General features: G+C 30.5%; 2 protein-coding genes across 2 annotated transcripts; one reads left to right on the forward strand and one right to left on the reverse strand.

Annotated features, from left to right (window-relative positions):
• Positions 1 to 340: 340 nt before the first annotated feature.
• LOC100880706 (uncharacterized) lies at positions 341 to 10189 on the forward strand. The gene is made up of 10 exons (XM_076538216.1): positions 341 to 389; positions 1223 to 1439; positions 2313 to 2597; positions 3075 to 3348; positions 3837 to 4038; positions 6089 to 6273; positions 7117 to 7300; positions 7470 to 7685; positions 8950 to 9189; positions 9953 to 10189. The coding sequence occupies exons 1-10, from the start codon at positions 341 to 343 to the stop codon at positions 10129 to 10131; spliced, it is 2031 nt and encodes a 676-aa protein (XP_076394331.1). The 3' UTR covers positions 10132 to 10189.
• Positions 10190 to 11866: 1677 nt separating this feature from the next.
• Positions 11867 to 22382, reverse strand: LOC100880930 (transmembrane protease serine 9-like). Its single transcript, XM_076538217.1, has 9 exons — positions 22131 to 22382; positions 19932 to 20082; positions 19601 to 19853; positions 18865 to 19002; positions 17316 to 17504; positions 15358 to 15512; positions 14367 to 14619; positions 13181 to 13330; positions 11867 to 12393 (listed from the first exon to the last, which is right to left on the reverse strand). The coding sequence occupies exons 2-9, from the start codon at positions 20033 to 20035 to the stop codon at positions 12199 to 12201; spliced, it is 1437 nt and encodes a 478-aa protein (XP_076394332.1). The 5' UTR covers positions 20036 to 20082; positions 22131 to 22382; the 3' UTR covers positions 11867 to 12198.
• Positions 22383 to 23526: the final 1144 nt, after the last annotated feature.

A 23526-nucleotide genomic window follows, 5' to 3' on the forward strand; every position in this document is an offset into this window, starting at 1 on the left:
GAAATAAGACATCAGAATGATTAATTAAAGATATAACATGATGGCTTGGTGTATAAATAAGGTGCTTACTGTTTTATATCCGCATTGAAATTGTTTTGTCCATTCCCTTATCTTTCATAACGGAAAATTTATACGTTTCCTCATTTTTTGAGTGGCCTACTCGTTAATTTGCGGTCACTCATAATTTATTATCTTATTAAAAACCATATCGTAACAATTTCATTATCGTCGACAATAAATTAATCTTATCAATGAACTAATGCAAAGTTAATTTGTGGAGAAATCAGTCGTTGTTATTATATAAAAGAAAATTTTTCTGGATCTTCTGCCGCACATCGCAATGAATTCGATCAAGGAAGCACTTTTATGTTCTCTGCTTATTCTTGCCGGTATAAATCTTCATTTTTTCAAACAATTTGTTTTATAATCACTTTTCTATTCAGGAAGTGAATGACAAATGCAATTATTCGTGATAGTGTTTGTTATGATTACAACATACGTTTAAATTGAAATTTATGAAGTTGAATTGATATTAATACAAGTATACCAAATTGTTATTTAAGCAATAATAATTAACGGGAATAATTGCATTGCTATTATAATATGTTTATATAGGTATTAGAAACTAATATATTGCAGAAACTGTATTAATCATTTTCAGCACATTATCACAGTGGCCATTAACCGCCCAAATATAAGTTAACGAAATAATTACAGAGTGGAGGAAACAAAGATTTCTGAATAGTAATTTTCTTAACAACATAAAGCAAACGGAACGTTTAATTGAAAAAGTTACACATTCATTGAAAAAGTTCGTGTCATTAATTATTTTTACTGCAGTCCACCACACTTATGTTCTTTTTCTCTAATGACGGTTTATACATCGAAAATGTTTTACATTAAAAAAAATACATAAGAGTCCTTCAATTAAATATTGTTTCGTTTTATTATTTACATTTTGATATTTACTAGAAATTCAGTAATAGTGCAGTGTGTAGTTTGCAATGTTTTCTCTGGTTTCTTAAAGTGTAACGTGAAAATAACATTTTCATTAAGTGACAATGTTTGTAGATATTTGTGTTAATTTTAGAAGCGTTTTTACAGTTTGTGCAAGTGGAAAAAAAACGAAAATAAACGAAACGTATCAGTAAAATGAAGTTATAGCTAAAATCCAATTAGAGTTAGCTTCAAAGTAATAATGGATTAAATTGTTTAATTTTAGTTACAGGGAAGAATGTAGCTGCTGCAAATATAAAAGCCGGTTACCATGCTGGTGTTAGTGGAATGGAACCTATAGACGAGAAAAGCTGTATGAACGAAGAACTACATGCTGATCCATACCTCTCAAATCCTCTCGAATGTGCTCGCACGTGTCAAGTAGGAGAAGCGAGAACATGTTATTATAAATTTGTGATTGAGCGATATCCTACTAATGGAGTGTAAGTGTACTACTAAACTTTTCATCTTCATGATATCGTTGATTCTATACTTTCAAATTTCATAACTTTAAATTTCGAAGTTTACAAGTTTTATTTCAAGTATTTATATTTTTAAATTTTCAAGTTTCCAAGTCTTCCAATTTCAAATTTCTAGATTTTTAAATTTCGAAATTTCCAAGTCCCTAACAAATTTTCATATTTTTATATTTCGAAATTTCGAAGTTTTTAAATTTTACACGTTTACAATACACAAACGTATCACTAAATACTTATACAGTCATTAAATACTTATTCCCTGGCCATCGAATAGAATCACTATAAATTTTCAGCATTTGTTACATTTCTCATAAAATTAAAAGGTCTGTTCAAATCATAATGATATTTATTAGCTACTAACATTACTACTACTGTACGTAACATAATTAACGCAGTTTAATATCTCGTACTTCCACCCCTTTGGTGACAGCTTTCGGCATGCTCTATATACATCATATGCTTTTTATCTTCATTATTTTCCCACATATCTGTAATTCTTTTCAACTGAGATCATGTGGTTGGAGAGTTGTAAACTACTCTTTTGCATAGGCAGATATTTTCTATGGCACTCTTTCACCTGACGCGCTATCAATACTCGAGCCGAACGTAATCGCACGGCCCTTTATCACTCATCACACAATTTATTATCACGATAGTAATAAATTGCTATGTATATATCGTTATTAACGTATTTAGTAATAATTTGCATGACCTAAGACAATTTTCTATACATGACATAATGTTATGAAAGTGAAATTTTTGTACGTGATCCTAATTCGATAACCAGGGACTATACTGCACACACTCCATACTTTAATACTAATTTATTCTTTCCAGTGCATGCGATTATTGCAGTCCTAACATGACCAATAGCATTTGTGCTAACTGTCAATGCGTCCCTGGCGATGGACTCGAGCGTATGGCTTTGACAGTGAACAGAATGTTACCAGGTCCAAGTATTCAGGTTTGTCAAGGCGATTATGTTGTGGTCGATGTTTTAAACAACATAAATTCAGAAGCATTGACGATCCATTGGCACGGAGTAAAGCAAAAAGGCTCCCCGCATCAGGATGGTGTTCCAAATCTAACGCAATGCCCGATCGTATACAAAAATTCGTTCAGGTAAAAATTTGGCAATTCTTTCAAGATTGATAAGTCCGCAAAATATATGCTAAAAATTAAGAAATTATTAGTTTGATAGCTATTGCGGAACAAAGCTGTTCTCCATAGTTCAATTAACAAGTCTTCATAATTTTTTGTAATGTATATTTTTAAGTACCATCAGAATATAATGCAGTGTGTTAAACAAATATAACAAACATTTGGAATGACATTTATAAATCCACTGTTTCTGATATTATCTACAATAGATTGCACTTAGGCCACTTCCAAAGTCAATTTTTCAACTATAAAAAAATTTATATACTCTGAATATACCGTAAAATGTTTATGACAGTTAACAGTGAGTACATATTACTACAGTGAAGAACAAACAATTGACAAACGGACTTAGATCACTTTCAAAATAAACGGTCCTACAAAAATGAACTCGAAAATTCAACATTACGAATTTATTGGCAATGAATGTCTCTTTTACAGGTATCAGTTTTACGCAGACAACAGTGGAACACATTTCTGGCACGCGCACACGGGTGCACAGAAAATGGACGGCGTATTCGGTAGTTTCATTGTAAGAGAACCGGAACAACTTGAGGTTCATTCAAAGCTTTACGACTTTGATTTAGCGAATCATGTGATGTTAGTCAACGATTGGTTTTCTGAAGAAACTACAAGTCGATTTCCAGGAAAAAAAATTGGTATAAAACAACATCTTCCTGAGTCGTTTCTTGTTAATGGAAGGGGAAGGTATAGGGTGAGTAGATTTTTTCTTAAACCTTTCGCTACGGACGGTTTATTTATGTTTAGTAAAGTGGGCGCACTTTAAATGGACGTGTATATGTTGAAGCAATTACTATGGTTATTTTGAAGCTTTTTATTATTTACGATGATACAAGCGAACGTTGCAAAAACAAGATTTGAGAAATTAAAAATTTATAAATTTGTAAACTTGAAAATTTGTAAACTTGCACATTTTTAAATTTATAAATATATGCAGTTGTTGGTTTTGTGGATTTGTGCATTTATGAACTATTGGTTTTGTGAGTTTGTAGATTTGTGAATTTGCGGATTTATGCATTTGTGGATTTTTGAACTTGGGACTTTGTAGACATGTAAATTTGAAGATTCGTGAGATTGTGTATTTGTGGATTTGTGTATTTGTGGATTTGTGAATTTGTGAATTTGTGAATTTTTGAATTCGATTTCATGATATTAAATAATTTTCATTTATGAATATTACAGAATTCCGATGGTAGCATGGCGCAACTTCCGTTGGAAGTGATTAGTGTGGATGCTAATAATCGATATCGGTTCCGTTTTATCAACTCTATTTGTACTGTCTGCGGTCTACAATTGACAATTGAAAATCACAAACTTACAGTCATTGCTAGCGATGGTCAACCAGTGGAACCCGTTGAAGTTGACTCCATCGTTTCGTTCGCAGGTATAGTGTCCACAAAAACATAAGTAATTTAGATATTACAGGCGTCCCTCGAATAACACGGTTAATTGATTCCGTGTTATTCGAAACCAGGTTTTTCCTGTAACCAGGCTTTTTTCTACTCAATTCACCCATTATGTGTACCCTGGACAATCCAGGAATTGGCGCGTAGGAGGCTGATCCAGGAGTTGGGAAAGGCTACGGCCCTAATTGGTCAGAATAGAAAAATAGAAAAGTAGACATCTAGACTCACACGTATTTTCGGTAGGAATTATTGGCTCGAACGGTCAGCATACCAATTAGGCCAAAAAATGACTATGGGCAAACGTCTGTGTGATAGAGATAGTGCTAGTTGTGTGATGCAGTTATTGTTATTATTATTCTTATTGGCCGATATGTTACGCTGGAGGTGTTCACGGTGGGAATAGGCGGAACGATGAGTAGTTTCTTTTACTCTGTGTCAACCTCCTACGCGCCAGTTCCTGGGTTTCTACAGTATATTGTTTTTTTTCTTCGGATATTACCTAGTCAATGATCTTACAGTCATATACGTAATTCAAATTCCGTATTCGAGGATTATCGCAATTTTTATCTCTGTTATTCGCAACTTCGCGTAATTCACGTACCGTGCTATTCGAAGAATGCCTATATTTGTTTTTTTACATTAATCTATAATATTGCAATTTTCTACTTTACATCAACTCTTGAAATCTGATTACGTTAATATAATAGATAAAATTTCACTCTAGCAACTCCATATTGTTTTAAAAGTTAATGATAACAAAAGTCCATTACATATCACACTATTATTTAATATTAAACATAATTATTCAAATTATTGTTAAAGTGATAAATATACAAAATTATTGTTAAACTACTAAATAATGATGGCCACAAATAATTTTCCTTTAAAATTTCAGATATTGAGAGATAATTCCTTATATTAAAGATTAATCTGATTAGTACTTCAAGGGATAATTTTTGTCCATAAAATCTGAAGACACAATACAATTAAAAAATAATTTTTAGAAAAAAAATACGCCGACTTCGAAATGCACTAAAAAGTATAAAATAATTTCTATTTCCTAATAAAGTAATTTCTATTTCATTCAATCATACAATTACGTAACAGATATGAATGAAACCTATTTACTCGTTAGGTATTATATTAAATACATTTCAACCTTTTCGGAGGCGGCGCAAAATTAAAAGATTATTTTGAATATGTTATTTAATTTTGCGCCGCCTCCGAAAAGGTTGAAATGTATTTAATATAATACCTAACGAGTAAATAGGTTTCATTCATATCTGTTACGTAATTGTATGATTGAATGAAATAGAAATTACTTTATTAGGAAATAGAAATTATTTTATACTTTTTAGTGCATTTCGAAGTCGGTGTATTTTTTTTCTTAAAATTATTTTATTTCACGCTTTTTATCGGCCGACAAGACGTGTTTGTAGAAACAGTAGAAAATCAGCGACTGCATGTTGACTCATACACCACCAGAGACACGGAGGCATACGTAGAATTCAATACATTAGTAACAATAGTTTTTCGCTAATAACTCGAAAACTAAAGCTTCCCCTTAATTGTGGATAAGGAAAAAGTTGTTCAGAATCGTGTCCCCGATAACATATTAAAAGGACATGACAATCGTCCAAAGTTGATTTCAAAACTTTTCAACAATTTTTCGCTAATATCTCGAAAACTGAACCTTTCCGCGAAATTTGTATATGAACAAAATTGTTCAGAATCATGTCCGTGATAAGATATTAAAAGCGCACTAAAATCGAGAAAACTTTATTTCAATAGTTGCCGGTTTTTTTTGCAATAACAATACTTTGCAATTAAAAAATGCAAAATTTTTTGATAATGGTACCAATGGGGAGTCAGAACCTAACAGATGCAAAAGGTTTCATTCCGATCGGTCCATCCAGCTAGGCGTAATCGGCGGGCACACATAGAAAAAAAAAAAAAAATATACTGATCGAATTGAGTAACCTCCTCCTTTTTCGAAGTCGGTTAAAAATTATGTAATTGCTCTTACAGGTGAACGATACGATTTTGTCTTAAATGCTAATCAACCAAAGGGTGCCTATTGGATACAACTTCGTGGAATAGGAGAATGTGATGAAATTAAATTGCAAGAATCGGCTATATTGAGTTATGTGGGTGGATCTGCTGTTCCAGCTACAAAGGAGCCTACTTACTCGTCTCCTCTTTATGAAGGACGCGTAAGCTCGTTTTCCTCTTTTATAAACTTTTAGATAAAAAGTTCAAAAACATTGCAGAACTTATATGTAACATCACCAAATGTCGAACAAATGCTTTTAAAAAATGATTAAATTAAATGAAATTCTCGATTAAGAATATTTAAAAACAATTAATTCAGGGTGTCTTAGCTAACTTAGACATTTCAAATAATTACTAAATAGCACACCTTAACAATACATAAAATTAATACATAAAATTGAAGTCATATACATATATATCCAATAATTTTAAAATGAATTGATCTATTGTTTGTAACATGAATATACAGTATCAAATTTTGAGTGTAAATTGTACTTTGCATAAATCCAATCCCCTTTGTTCTTATTAATCTTAGTTCTTGACTTAAAATTATGGTCAATATTCTTTAATTATCAAGCAAATAATTTTTAATATTCAGTTCATTTCATTAAAAAAAAGAAATAAGCTGATCTAAAATTAAAACAAGTTGAGCTGAAACAATTCTTCAAAACACCTTTGATGGTATTTCTAGTATATTGCATACATTAAAATTTTTATTAAGTAGAATTATTTGAGGTGATCAAGTTACAGCACCCTAAATAACAAAATATTCTTATTATGTAAGATAACTGTGACAATAAAAATCAATCTAACTGTTTTAATATAGTCACTTGTAGTCACTTATATAGTCATTTTTAAAAATCATTTTATAATTAGAATAGTTGAAATATTAATCGCCTTTTTATAATAGGAAGATCTCTCTCATAATTTCGGTTACTAGAATATTTATAATGAAATAAAATAATTATTGTAATCACTGTTTGCAAAGTTTGTTACGATTGTAGGTATTGAATTCAATGGATCTCGACTGCAAGCGCCACGTTTGTGTCAATGATTTGAAACAAGCGACAGCAATCGATTCTGATATTCTACAAAAAGAACCAGACGTGAAATTAATAGTTCCTATAGGTGTGGTCAATTATTCACCCGCAGAATTTTTCAAACCAAACGAGTACAAAAACTTTTTGGGTAAGTTATCAATATATTTACTGTTCAAACAAATAAACAAAATCATACTTTCTGTACTTTTATTTACTTATTTCTGTACTTGTTGTACTACATTTTGGCTGTTCTATACAGTTGCAAATGTTTTTCATAAAGAAAATAATAAATATTTATTTTGAATGATATCAAACAGTTGCGAGGCGGGATTTGGTGATAACGGGAACGCTGAACAACATAAGTCTCGTTCTTCCACCTTCCCCACCGCTCAGCCAATCGAACGATGTTCCTCGAAACGCAGTTTGCAATAGTGATAACAAGCCGCCCGAATGTAGGTCGGAGGTTTGCTCGTGCACGCACGTCATTAAGGTTCCATTGAACTCTGTGGTAGAAATTATCGTCGTTGATGAGTGTAAGTAATCAAAGTTTTGTTAAATTTCTGGGAACAGCAATTAGTTATGTGATAGCATTTAACTCTTTAGGGCTGGGTGGATCAAAAACTGTCCATCTTTTGCTTAGCTTTTGATGCATGGTGGGATACATTTTAACCCACCTATTATATTATTATATTATATAAGGTGAAGTGAGGTAAATTCGTAAACGCGGCAAGTGCATATACAGACTATTTTTATTACAATATGAGCGAAATTTCTTCATTTAGTATGTTTGTTCCCTTGTTTTGTTTCATTATATCCCCTTTTATATTTCAGCTAAGAGTACTTGTTTGCATATAGAGTACTTGCATAATGCAGTAAAAAGCATTTTATAGCAGATTTGTTAATAATTCTGCTCTTGCCCCATTGCACATGAAGTAAAGTTTCAAAGTATTTAGCTTCAAGTTACGCTCTTACCCCATTTTCGGGGAAAGTGCAGAGTAGTTGACATTTTAAACAATTTCCTATCAAAATCAAAATGTACAAGGAAAATTAAGGTCCTAGTTAGTATTAATTAAATAGTAGTAATTGTGCAAAGCGTTCAATATCGACAGCGTTAAGTATTTACATAGCAGACTGAAAATACTTACGTTTAAATACCAACTTTACAAAAACCAGTCTGAAATTACCCCACTTCACCTTAATGTATAATGTTTATACATTTATTCTATGCAACTAGGTTTTAATTTACTTTAAAATCGGGTGCCTCAAAGTGTTAATAAACATAGACGATATATAATGATTTTGAATGTCGGAATTTATGGAAAATGGGTTGTAAATGAAACTTTGATTCAATTGTTAAAGAAATTTTATTATTAACACTGAATGTAGACTTACTTTATCACTAGGTATACAGAAGTTCGATACAGATGACAATTTAGATGTCACTTATATTTAAATTTGAACTACAATAAAATAGAAAAATAAATAAATTGGGGATATGTGAACTGGTTAAGACATTAATTCTTTAGCTTGATGAAATTTGATATACATTTTTACAAAAAACTCTAAATAAGTTTTGTCATTTAAAATAAAAAATATGTCATTTTAACAGGTTCCGTAAATCTAGTGTTAAAGTCAAAAACGACGTTAAAAAATAAATGGATTAGCGGTAAAACAGAAATTATCATACGCGTTGATTCTTAATCCTGATACAGACAAACATATTTGAAGAGGTTTATTTTAACAAATTTTACAATTTGAAATAGATGCATATTCAATGTATATTTATTGTAATTGTAGTTCGTGCAGGAGACGTGCATCATCCATTCCACTTGCACGGATACACGTTCCATGTGATGGGTATGGATCAACCACTAGGGCCATATACGGACAACACGCGTGCAATGACGGTGAAGTATTATGAACAACTTGAAAGTGAAAATAAAGTTGTAAGAAATTTCCAATCTCCACCTAGTAAAGATACGTATGCTATACCCAATAACGGATATGCGGTACTCAGATTTAAAGCAGACAATCCAGGTATGTGTTCAGTTTAAGAATTAATTCATATTGTACACATAATAGATGCTGTTAGTTGATATTTTGGAGAATTTGTGAACTTGCAAATTAGCAAATTTGGGAAGTTAGTGAATTTAGAATCTTGCGAAAGAGGAGAAATTTGGCAATTTGAATATTTAGGATTTGGGAGGTTTAGAAATTTGGGAACTTGGTATTTTAGGTCTTTGGAAATTTAGAAATTTGGAAACTTGATAATTTAGGATTTTGGAAATTTTGAAATTTAGGATTTTGAAGATTTAAATTCATATGTGTAAATTTGAAAATTTAAGACTTTAGATATTTTTAGATTTTGTAGATTTAGAATTTTGGGGATTTGGAGATTTAGATATTTGGATTTTTGAACAGTTAGAACTACAGATACGTCGAAGATTTAGAAATGTTTGAATTTCGTGAACATGCCAATTTTTAAATTTCTATATTCAGGTATTTGAACACTTTAAAATTTGAAAACTTAAGAATTTGAAAGTTTGAAAAAAGTAAAATTCTTATTGTTTATTAATTACATCATTATTACATTCTTCAAATTCAAGCTGTCTAATAATAGTAATTAATTTGCATTTGTAATTAAAATTTGTATCATTATAATACTTCCACATACATACAATGTGTATTATAAAAATTCATTAATTTTAATTTATTATTCATTGTAATTCAACCAAAATTTGTTAATTTTATTATAATAATATTACGACTTTTAATAAACCAATCATTTTTAATTTTTAAGGTTTTTGGATGTTCCACTGTCATCAAATGTTCCACATATTGGTAGGAATGGAACTTGTTATACAAGTCGGAGAACCGCAAGATTTCCCAGAGACACCTAGAGATTTCCCAAAATGTGGCAACTACATGCCGAACGTTGCAGTAAGGAATCAAAAGAATAAGAGAACAAAATATATTTAAATTCACAAAAATGTAAATAAATGTAAATGTAAACACAATAAAATTTTGCAGAAACTGATTATGAATATTTGATAAACAAATGCCTGCTTAGTATTATATATCTTGTAATTCAAGTAAAAATCCCTCTTTTCTCAAAAATAAATATTTGCAAAAACTTCTTTGTTTTGACCCGTTTCTAATGGAATATTACATTAAGATTGAAAAAAAAATTGCAAACAGAACTTGCAATTCGATCTACCAAACACCCTGAATGTAAATAACAGACATAAAAGAAGGTTAATATTAAAATATTATTTGTTTATAAAGTCTGTTCCTCCGTATTATAATTTTTGTATACGAAATTCTTTTCTCTGTCCTTAATATTTTGTGCAATGATTGTTACAAGTTAGCGTAATGTATATTTGATTTGTACGTATCAGTCATGAAGAAAGTTATTTAATTCAACATGTAACCGTGTTGGTTCTGTATGTTATGCTTATTTCAATTGTTGCCGTTTGCAAATTTTCGGATGTTGACATTAATTTAACATTAATTTATTTTTGTTAATCTTCATATAACGACAGTGTTTGTACACTTGTGCAGTTTCGGATAAGTTTAAATAAACGTAATGAAATTATATCATTCAAAATTATACCGTTCAATTATTAGCTTTAAGCGTTTTTTCCAGATTCTGTGTTTGGTTTCTTGATAATTTCAGTCTCGAATGAGTAAGAGAAAACAAAGCGCTGTCTGAAAATGGTTTCCAAAGAAAACAATTTTTGGAAAGTCAGAAATTTTTATCGAATGCTGCATGTTTGAAAAAATTCGGAATTTTTTGCACGGTGTAAAGCAAAAAATAAATAGCTAATAACTAGCTAAAATGCTAAAATGCTTCTTCTAATGCAATAAATGCTTCTTCAAATGTGTTAGAAGAAGAACGCCATTTTGTTCCACGTCTAAAAGTATCTCAAGTTCGTTTTACGCTCATACGAGTTTTTATTTTAAAAGAGTTTGTATTTCAATTTATATACTTTTAAAAAAAAGGGGTATCTATGTAATTTTCCATAAATAAATGGCTAGAAAAGTCAAAATACCGTGGATGAACTATAAAATGTACAAACTTTATGTAAGCAAATAAAATTACAATCGCAAAGTCCATCATTGTTCATTATAATATTTTTAAACTTGTTTAAATAAAAACTATTAAATGTTCTATGGTTAATCGTGATGTTTTATGAAGATATCAGACATTGATTGCATTTGAAAATAATTACACAATTAAGCGTTATTGAAGAAAAGTTTTGAAAGAAAACTGTTTCAAGAAGATTGTGGACATAAATCTTCTGTAAGTTGAGATATCTTTTCGATTTTATGACAATCTTCGTTTTTCGAATATGGTTTTCCTTTAGTATATTAAGTGAAGTATATAGTTTATTACTAGCCGAACTTAATATATTAATATTTTTTATATTAATGTATAAAATATAAATGAGTTAATATATTAACGTGTCAATGCTATAATAGGTTATGTACACTTATTTAAAACTCTGCTGCGTGGCTATAATTCATAATAATTACAAGACTCGAGAAATGTTGAAAGAAATTAAGAGATAATAGTGATAACAGAAATATAAATAAATGTTTAATATAAATGTAAGTGTATAATGTAGTGAATAAGTAATATGTAATTACTATAACTAAAATATGTAGTAGTTTATAAATTTAATAATCGTTTAGAATTCAATATATCATTTTAATTGATATAATATTGAATAGGAATTTATATTTTATTTCAGTTTTATAAGAATTTTATTTTATTTAAAGGAGAAATATGTCTGGGCCGAAATTACATTCCAAACATGTGATCCTCATCAATTTTCTATTTAAGAATCGGACTAACATTCTTATTTCTGTTTCATCAATTTTAGTACAAGGAATACGTTACTGTACCTGCTTTTTACATTCATTCAAACTAGAAAATGGAGTTGGATCAACGTGATTTTCAGGTGTATATTTATTGTATTAGGTATAGAATTACTATGAAATATCGTCAAAATAATGAGTCACGAACGAGTTGCAATCGTTGATTTAAGAAATGTAAATGGCGTTTTTCGATTGTGATCCAATATTGTCCTTCTGTAGAATAGCTTGTTGTTCATCGATCCAGGACCGGAAAGATGATACTCTAGTGAACACGTCAGGGTATCCAACAGCGCAAGGATTTCCGAAGGACACGACACCAATTTGTACTCCATCGATAACGAGAGGACCACCAGAATCGCCCTAAAAATTAAAACATGTGTTATAAGATCACATTTCTTCTCTAACATAAGAGTATTCTATATTTTCTCTTTCTTTTATGGAGCTTTGAGATTCCTTTCTAGAATAATGCATAATATTACTATTTCAGTATTACAAAACATTGCAATACTTATAACGAATAGCTGCGCAATACAAAACCCCTATAATAAACTTTCTTTTGTGAAATTAGAATATGTTCATAAAACGTGATAGTAAATTCGCCACACGACTACAATAAAGGCAGTGCTCTCTATCCTTTATTCTACAATTTTATTAACAAATTAACCAGTTAACTGTGGCGATCTTTTTGCAAAGCGCGTACCAGTGTGTGTCGCGATAATCAAGCGATGACGAGTTAGGTCTCAAGAATTTATGAATCCTCTCAAATCATTTACATTTTTTATTTGTTTATTTCATTTCGTGTTGACCTCTAAACATTTTAAACATATTACAATTTACGAATATAATTTAGTTTTCGCCAAAATTACGATTTAAATATCAAATTGTAACAAAATTTTACGCATGACGGATATAGTCGTCATGACACAAAATTCTGTCACATCTCCATGACGGGTATAGTCGTCAAACACACTTAAGTGGTTAAATATTAATTATATTCGTTCAGATATGACACAAGTACTGCCGTCTAACGGTGAACGATGGAATTAACAATGTACAAAATTGTGTTCTTAAAAATTACCGATCTTTACACTTTTCAAAAATTGAATCTTATTCAGTTCATAGCGAAAAATGAGATAATTTTGCTTACCCTGCACACTCCTTCGCCGTATTTGGTGAAAGTGCAGATGTGAGATTTTACCACGGCTATGTGTAAATCATAAATTTTTTCTCTGCACTTTTGTTGATTTTCAATCTGGAGATTTATGTACTGCAGACGATCCGGAAGATTTTCGTCTAGCTGCAATAATAAACATTTTATATTAAACTTTATACGTTTATTTCAAACTATTTACTTATACATGTGTAACATCCCAGGGAGCCAACCACAATTGAATTTTATTTTTTTCAAAAGTGGTTGACTTCCTGGGACGTTACACATGTGTAAGTTACACATGCACGGACGGAACAAAATCAAATGTTATTTAATAGGTTCCTAATTACGACGTTCTTCTCACTTTAATAAGAAAAATGACAGAAATGGTAGACGTTTCGTACCAATAAAATTAAAGATAAAGAAGTTTTATTCTTCCATTAAGATTGTTTTAAGTAAGATTGTTACTGTTTATGGTAAATATTCAGAATAAGGGAGGCACTTCCGATTTCGATCACCTTGAAATATGATGTCAAGATGCGTTTTTCAAAATAACGATTAGGTTAGGTTGTTAGATTAGGTTAGTTTTTCAAAATAATGGTTAGGTTAGGTATATATGCCTTGAAAGTCAAAATGAATAAACGACTAATATGTACTTCGTTTAGCATTTGTCAGTACTAAACCCATGCCTATACACTACCCGTTCATTACTCTCCATATGTGTTCTCGAAGCATCTAAAAAATCTTTCCGAAAAAGGTTTGGGGTTATGGTCGTCGTCGAGGAGGGAACGTTTGGAGGAGCAAAGCCTCCCAAAATAATATAGTTTCATTAAAGCGTGTTATTTTCTCAAATATGTGGAAAACTAGAAGTATCCGACTATCATATGTATAAGAAAAAGTTGTTCGGAATGACAACCTTAACAACATATTTCAAGGCACTCGAAATCAGAGATAGCTCTCTTGTTCTAAATACTTATTCCTGTATTCTACTCTCTTTTACTAAAACAGTTTTTCTACTAATTCTACTCCCTTATTCTAATATTCTACTAAATATTTACCTTATACTAAATATTTCTAAAACAACACATATTATACTCAATATACATTCAATATAGAACAGAAGCTATGATCCGAAAGATTAACTTATATCAAAACATCGCTGTAATTAGAAAATGACACTCACATGAACCATTCCCCATCCTGACAGAACAGAGGGTGATCCTTCGTAAGTTTTATTGCCTGAGGCCAATGGGATTGGTTGGACTAAATCGTTGAAGGCGATGTCTTTCACAACACGAATCAAAGCTACGTCGTTGATAAGCAGCAGGTGAGTGAAGTAACGGTGATAAGCAATTTTATCGACTTCGTAAGGTGTTCCCTCCGAACTCAAAAGATTCGTTCCAACATGAACGGTGATACTCTTTGGACTCTTCAATCTATTGCACAAAATCTTCTGAAGATAGTACGAATGATGGGTGAAGTATCATGTGTGAAAATGGTAGGTGAATTTAGAAATTTGAGAATTTAGGAAATTCGAGAATAATTCTTGAAATTGGATTTAGGAATTTGAGAATTTAGGTAGCGCGAACTTTAAGAACTTGAGAATTTTGGAATTTTGGAATTTTGGAATTTTGGAATCTTAGAATTTTGGAATCTTAAAATTTTGAAATTTTGGAATTTGGAAATTTTAGAATTTGACAATTTTGGAATTTGGAAATTCGAGAATTTAGTGATTTAGTGTTTGGGAAGTGGGGAATTTAGGAAAATAGGAACTCGAGAATTTAGGAAAATAGGAACTTGGGAATTTAGAAAACTAGGAATTTAGGAAATTGGAAGTTTGAGGATTTGGGAATTTGGAAATTTGGAAATTTGGAAACTTGGGAATTTGGAAACTTGAGAATTCGGAAATTTGAGAATTTGACAATTTGTAAATATGTAAATACGAGAGTCTAGAAATGGGAATTTCGGGAATTCGCCAGCTTGGAAATTTTGAACTTGGAAATATAGAATTCTGAGTACGTGAACCTTGAAACTTTTGGACTTCCAAGAACTATTTATAATTTTGTCAAGTTAAAATAATGAGTCGCTTCCTTGTAAGAAACATTTTGAGTGATTTAGTTAAAGGTTAAATAAATTTTAAAAGCTGAATTCGTAATAAATTATATGAAACATACCCGGTGACGCAGTGAGCTGCAGTGAGGACATATCTGGAATTGATGATGGATGCGCCACAGGAATGGCGTCCACTTTGTCTCAGGGAAACTTGGTAAGGAAACTTTCCCACTGGTGCCTCTTTACCACCAATAATTCGCGGTTCGGGTAATCCTATACATTTAAATTCACAAGTTGTAAAATAATTTTACTTCTACGGTTTCTACATTTTCAGTATTATACAATACAGTTGTAAACACAAGTATCTGACACTCCTATCACCAGATAACACCGTTGAATTCTAGGAAATTGAATAATATTGATAAAGAAATACAAATTACTTAACTATTTTGTTATTGTTATTTTTGTTCTGTTATGGAAGAAAATTATGTCATATAAGATAAAAAGAATTAGAAATATTTATTGATTTACCTTTTTATTTAAATAAATATTCACTTTTCATAATAAAAAAGTAGTCTTCTCAATTTCCGTTAAAAATTATATATGCTATTTTAAGGTAGCTGTTTTTCAATACTTTTTTATATTCCTCACAAAAATTTCGAGATACTTAAACTTATTTACATTAAAAAAGTCAATTTCATTAAAAAAGTAACATATTTGTTTTTGCCAAACTTTTAAAATCAGACGTTTCACATTTGGTAAAAAAATATTTGTAAACTTAAAAATTGAGAATTATAAATTTAAATAACACATTAACGCAAAAATCAGAGATCTCGCAATATGAAAGTACTTTTGTTTAAAGTTAACTATTGAAAATAGTTACTTAGATAATAGTTATTTAGAAATAATACTTATTTCCACTTGATTAGCTTCTAGCGAAATAATGCAAAAGATAAAATAGAAGAAGTAAATGTATTATAAATAAATGGTACTTAAATGTATAAACTAATAATTAAATTAATGTAAGCTAATAATTAAATGTAAACGATAATTTCAATTAAACTAAAGATTATCAACTATTGACTTTGCAAATGTGAAGTTTAAAATTGTTTTTACTAAGATTGTCATAACGTACCATATGCAGTGGCAACGAGGCTAAGAAGAAGGACGCTTAGAGCCTGCATGTTGAATAAAATGGCTGACTAGCTGGTGACAACTGTGCTCACCTCTTTATATAGGTATCGAAATTATAAATTACGTCGACAAAGACAAACAAAACATTCCACTTTTTATGTGTAAAAATCTTAATCGATAACGTGTGACAATCCTTGATTTTCAATTAAGAATACTATCTTTTAAGTATTGACTTTTATGAAATGTCCCCTATCGGTTGTTTTATTTTGATACTGATAGGTACTCGATTGATACGTGAAAGGGATATTTACTTAATTAAATCGAGATTATAATATTTGTTCAGTTTTAAGAGCTAATATATGTAAAACATTGTAAACAAAATGCAATTATATTCAAAATTTATAGATCTATTGCTTTATGCAAAATTCTCGATTGAAAAGTGATAAATTTTCGATTTGTTTTTACATTGGAGATACGGATTTTTGGATTGTAACATTTATTAACTTTTCAAATGGATTGTAAATTTGTAATACTTTATACGGAAATATAGTTGTTCATATTGACTACATGTTTACATCAATATGTATTAATTTGATATAGCAAATAACTTATGACCGAGGAAAATAAATGTAATAAATAAAAAATATTGGTCAGATTAAATCGTAAAAGCTGCAAAGCAATTTATATGTATACATACGTTATTAATTATGTGTTAGTATAATCTAATATAATATACATAAAATAAGTTATATGTTAGTAATTTATAAATGCATATTATTATATAAATAAAATATCCAGATGAATTTGAATTAATATCACATTTACTGTAATTTACTAGTAATACATTTCAAATTTAACTATGTACTTTATATTAACTATTGTAGGAATTATCAGAGGAGTATCTTTGCTGTCTTCATGTTTGATTAGGCAACAATTATTTCTTCAGAAAAATAGTAGTGACGTCTTCTTGTTCTGCATTTCTTCCGATTGAAACTGTGTTTTTTGCTTTTTCGACCCAGGACTCGAATGAGGACACCCTTGTGTAGACATCAGGGTAGCGAGTAGCAGAAGGTCTTCCATATGATACGACACCAACTTGCACGCCATTGACAACGAGAGGATTACCAGCGTCACCCTAAAAATGAAGAAAGTATAATTATTGATAAGACATTCTTTCTTTCGCATAAGAGACTTATTATTTTAAGGAGTTTTGAAATTCCTTTTAAGAAAAATACGAGATACTAAGGTGAAGTGAGGTAAATTCGTAAACGCGGCAAGTGCATATACAGGCTATTTTTATTACAATATGATCGAAATTTCTCCATTTAGTATGTTTGTTTCCTCGTTTTGTTTCATTATATCCCCTTTTATATTTCAGCTAAGAGTACTTGTTTGCATATAGAGTACTTGCATAATGCAGTAAAAAGCATTTTATAACAGATTTGTTAATAATTCTGCTCTTGCCCCGTTGCACATGAAATAAAGTTTCAAAGTATTTAACTTCAAGTTACGCTCTTACCCCATTCTCGGGGAAAGTGCAGAGTAGTTAACATTTTAAACAATTTCCTATCAAAATGAAAATGTTGAAGGAAAATTAAGGTTCTAGTTAATAATAGTTAAATAGTAGTAACTGTGCAAAGCGTTCGATATCGACAGCGTTAAGTATTTACTTAGCAGACTGAATATAATTACGTTTAAATACTAACTTTACAAAAACCAGTCTGCACTTACCCTATTTCACATTATTATAATAATGTTATGTGAAATTACAATACTGTAGAGTAACTTATAACGAACGATTGCTTTTTTTGAAGAAATCCCACAATAATTTGACTTTTGTTAATTTAGAATGTGTTCATAGAACGTGACAGTAAAATCGCCACATGGCTGCAATAAACGCAGTACTCTCCCTCCTTCTTAGAATTTTATTTTCAAATTTACATCTGTGAACGAAGTTTTATAAGAAAATAATTCGTGATAATTTTACTGTATTTTAAAAAACCCGCCTTAAGTTATAGATCAATGCGACATCTGGTGATTCTTTCGTTAAGTGAAAAGCCCCGCTTTAAAATATGATTCAGATTAATATTATTATTCATACAATGTATTCTATTTACTGATATACAATTATATGTGCAAAATGAAAATTGGAATTAAAGTTGCGAATTATTTCTAAACTGAAACGATCAAGTCGAATTGAATGTTTAACATTCAAATAAAATTTGTAAAACCAGTAATTTAAGGCCATTGGTAGAAGTTGTATTAAATTTTTTTGTTTAGAAAAGTACAATAATATTTATCCAACGTTATTACGGTAGATATGAAAGTTAGACTTATATGAAAATATTGTATAAAAAGAATAAGTTGTTTATTAATTATTAACATCATATGGTCGAAAAATAGTTCTCTAGGACCGGATTAACTTAGCTCTAAATTTTTATCTAAATTCTATTTCGTGTGTTATTCATGTTGTAAAATGAGATAATTTTAATTACCTTGAATATCCCTTCGCCGTATTTGGTAAAAGTGCAGATGTTAGTATCTTGCAAATTGCTATGTACTTGTTTACATTCTGACTGCTTTTGAACAAGTAAATCTATGTACTGAAGTTTGCTGGAACCATGTCCGTCTCCCTGTAACATTAAATTCATTATATCTTCCATTTATCATTGTTATTTTGATTTGCTCAATTACACATTAAACGACTAAAGCAAGATTAGGTGTAATCATCTTAGGAAAGAAATATAGAAATTTTAAAATGTAGAAATTTAGATAAGAAGTGGTGTAAAAATATATGTAGAAATCTAGGAATATGAAGGTTTATAAATTTAGAGTTTTAAAGAAGTGTAGGACTAAAAATAAAGGGAATCTGGAAATGTAGAAAACTATAAATATAGCTATTTAGAAATCCAGATATCTGGAAATCTAAAAATCTAGAAATCTAGATATCTGGAAATTTAAAAATCTAAAAATCTAGAAATCTAAAAATTTATAAATTTGTAAATCTACAACTACACAAATTTAGATATCTAGAAATCTAAAAATCTAGAAAACCACAAATTTGGAATTTAGAAATCTTTTTTCTAATAAAAAAAAATTTGTATTTTAGTATTTGAGTTTAGATCCTCAAAAATTTAAAAATCAAGAAATCAGAACAATAAATATTTTTACACAGTAAATTTAAAAATCCAAAAGTTGGAAATTTAGAAGTTACTGAAATGTAGTGCTTACTTTAATTTTTCCCCATCCGGATAAAACACACTTTGATCCTTCATAAGTGTTGCCGCCTGTAGCCAACGGAATCGGTTGTACTAAATTATTGAAGGCGATCTCCCCAACAATACCCACTAGAGCTATATCATTGATTAAACTTGTCTCATTAAAGCCACTATGATAAGTAACTATCATTATATAGTAAGCGTCTCCCTCCTGATTTAAAAGATTCGTTCCCGCGTGGACAGTGGCTTGCACTGATTCCGATAATCTATGGAACAAACGTGTCTGGTGATACACAAGCATTGATCATCAATTTTAGACTCGTAATAAACTGTATAAAACATACCCTTTGACACAACTTGCTGCAGTTAGAACAAATCTGGAACTGATGATGGATCCACCACAAAAATGTTTTCCCTCTTTTCTGAGGGAGACGATGTATGGAAACATCCCAGCTGGTGCAACTTTGCCACCGGCAATTTTGGTTTCAGGGAATCCTATATTAATACAATCACATGTTATTACTTTTACGGAATTGCAGAAACGAATAAATTAGCTATTCTATGGAAATGATATACGCTGAACCTCTTTTATAATTGTTAAACGAAGAAGGTAAACGGTTAAAGGAGAATTACACTTTCGGGACCACATTTTATTCATAAATGCAATGTTGTATGTGAACCGCAGCTTTGTATTAAAAATACTCCAATCTTATTCCACATATTTATTTTAAATATTTGAGTAATTTACGATGTTTTAACTACTTTATTTGTTAGGTTTTTTACGATAAATAGTGATTTCATTTGTGTAGAGAGAAATGTGTACCAAAGTTTACGAAATCGCAATTCCAGAATGCATTTATATTATTACACTTGTAAGAAAAGTATGGTTCTCAGAACATTAGTCCCTATTTAATCATTTATCCTACTTCTGTGACACTTATTGTCTAGTTGAAATTAAATAAAGGACTTGTTCTGGTAAATTATTCTGTATAAACGTTTGACAAGATGGCTGCCACATAGCGTCATTATATTTAATAAAATCGATGATTTAAAAAGAAGCACGTGAAAATAATGGCAGCACTGTTATATTAGTAATGCACAGTAATATTATAATCTACAGTAATATTATAATCCACTTTTGATGTGACATTTATCGAGTTTCAGATATATTTATTTAATTTCAAAACCGGTTAGCTTGCAAATTTAAATCTTTTCCTTTAAAGATTAAAAACTTGAATATTTCACTTGCAAACACAGAAATCAGAGAACAACGTGTAGTACGAGTCGAGTTTCTTTCAAACTCGCGATAATCACTTTAAAAATTTGATATCTCATTCCAACTATTTAACTTGATTGGTTTTTAATGAAAGAAGAATCAAGACAAAAAGAATAAAAGGAATTATTCCATTAACTGACACTAAGCAATTGAAAGGTTTACTTTGTATATGTAAACCTTGAATATATTTTTTCTTAATTTTTCTTACCATATGCGATGGTAAAGAGGCAAAGTAGAAGAGAGACACTCACAGCCTGCATGTTGATCAAAAATAGACTATTAACTCATGAAGTAAGTACTGATCTCTTTATATACGTATCGAAAGCGTAAATCGCATCGATAAAAACAAACAAAATATTGTATGTTTTATATGTAGAAATCTTAATTGATAACAATACTTCGATATTCAATTAAGAATACTATCTTTAAAGTGGTGACCTTTATAATGTTTCCTATCGGTTATTTTATTTTGATATTGATAGATACTTAACTGTCAAGCAAAAGGATATTTGATTAATTCGTAGAAGTTTATATTTGTTCATTTGTATGATCTTGATAGTGCAGAATACAAGTATACAATACAATTCATAATGTATACAAAATTTATAAATCTAATGACGTATGCAAAGTAATTGTGCATTTTAAATGAAATTTGCGTACGCTACTGAGAAAAAACCCGTAGATTTGTGTAAATCTTAACTAAATAAGAAAATCTTTGTAAATAAGAAGATTATGATGCCATCAATGAAATGTGTGATGGAAGTCAATTTTTATTTTCGTGCCTGTACCACACTGTCATAGTTCTAATTTGAATTACGAATATAATGTGTAATTCCAGATTTACAGTATTTAATTGTAGGAAAAGTATATGTGTATTAATTAGTAGAAGACTATGAAGTTATCAATGAAATACGTGATGGAGTCAATTTTTATTTGGTATCTGTACCACTTTGTCATGGTTCTAATTCAAATTACGAATATGGCGTGTAATTGAGCGAGCGAGCCGAAGGCGAGCCAAGCTCTTATGCTTGACTTTGCAACTTCTTTGTTCGCGTTTTTTTTTGGCACCACTCAACCAATTCTCATCAAATTTTGCACGCACTTGCGTATATGTATACATCCAGATGGACATAGAAAAAAAATTTTAAATCGGACTTGTCACGGGGGAATAATCACCGAAAAAACTGATCCTCATAGACTTCAATGTAACAATTGAATTTCCTCGCGCTTGGAATTTTCGTTATTGGGAATATTGCAAAACACCCACCGTTTGATATTCAACACATACATTTTAAAAACACTATTTCCGGATAAATATACCGTTTTATACATATGTATATCTTCGTTCAAAAAATATTCTTGTACATATCGAGACCAACTTGAGCCGTCCAGGTTTAAGGGGTGAAAATATTTCACTCTGGGCTGAAATACACTCCTGGAAATTAACGGTCAATTTTGAACTTTGACCCCATGCGCAGTAGCAAACCGTTACAAATAGTGCAGTTTATGGACTAAAAAAATGGCGTCCATATAGCGGCGGAACGTGAGAAATAAACTTAAAAAATGAGGGTCCGAATACGCAAATAAGGAAAATAAAATAATGAATATTCCGGCACTTTGACGACGTAGTATGGTTCCTGAGGCATTTAAAAACAAATTTCTATTAGGGTTTGATGCGTTTTGATGCCTAATAAAGCTAGAAAATTAATTTTTGTCGAATTCGGTCCAAAATGGTATAGGTGGCGCCATTTAGCGGCGAGCGGCGGAACTACGAAAAACTAAAATTTCGATTTTTTTCGAAAACTAGCAAATTTTAAGTACTTCTGAGGGTCAGAAATCAATTTGTGACCTCTCTGGAACTTATATAATGCCACCAGAACCCCCTAAAAGCGCTAGAAAACGAAATAGAAAAATAGTCCAAAACTTGGTCTAAAAAATTGGCGTCCATCTAGCGGTGAAAGTCGGAACTACAAAAATATAAAAAAGCGATTTTCTCGAAAATTAGCGAACTTTGAGTACTTCTGAGGCTGAGAAAGTATTATATGATCGCATTAGAAGTAAAATAATGCAATAAAAGCTTCCTAAAGGCTTTAATAAAGAAAATAAAGAAAATGTCATTTTATGGACAAAACTAGCGGCGTCATCTAGCGGCGAAATTAATTACTCATTACCCGAACATTATTTATGAACTTTTATGATCGAACCACGTAAATAATTCATTGCTGACCATTTTTCAACCATAAAAGTGCACAAAATATATCCACGAAACGTGTAATTAATTATTCAAAATGACCTCGTGTATACCGCTTGTCACCGAGGCTGGCCTTAGATTATTAGTTAATCTGAACAAATATCATACGAGAAAGTAGTTGAGGATTTACTGAACATTCTTTTATAATAAAAGTGCATAAATTGTGTTTAGAAAATGTATTATTAATTATTTCAAATTAGCTCACGCGTACGATGTATTCCGCCGACTTCGTGTTGGATATTAATTAATATCTAATTGTTTACAATAAAAATGTGAACATATGTGATATGAGAAAGTAGCTAGGGAACCACTGAATATTCTTTAATCATAAAAGTGCATAGACTGTGCTCAGAAAGTGAGTAATTAACGATTTTGCATACTCATTATCGTGTATATTCATCCTACGCGCCGC

Source organism: Megachile rotundata, chromosome 12 (assembly GCF_050947335.1).
Source record: "Megachile rotundata isolate GNS110a chromosome 12, iyMegRotu1, whole genome shotgun sequence".
In the NCBI taxonomy this organism is placed as follows: domain Eukaryota; kingdom Metazoa; phylum Arthropoda; class Insecta; order Hymenoptera; family Megachilidae; genus Megachile; species Megachile rotundata.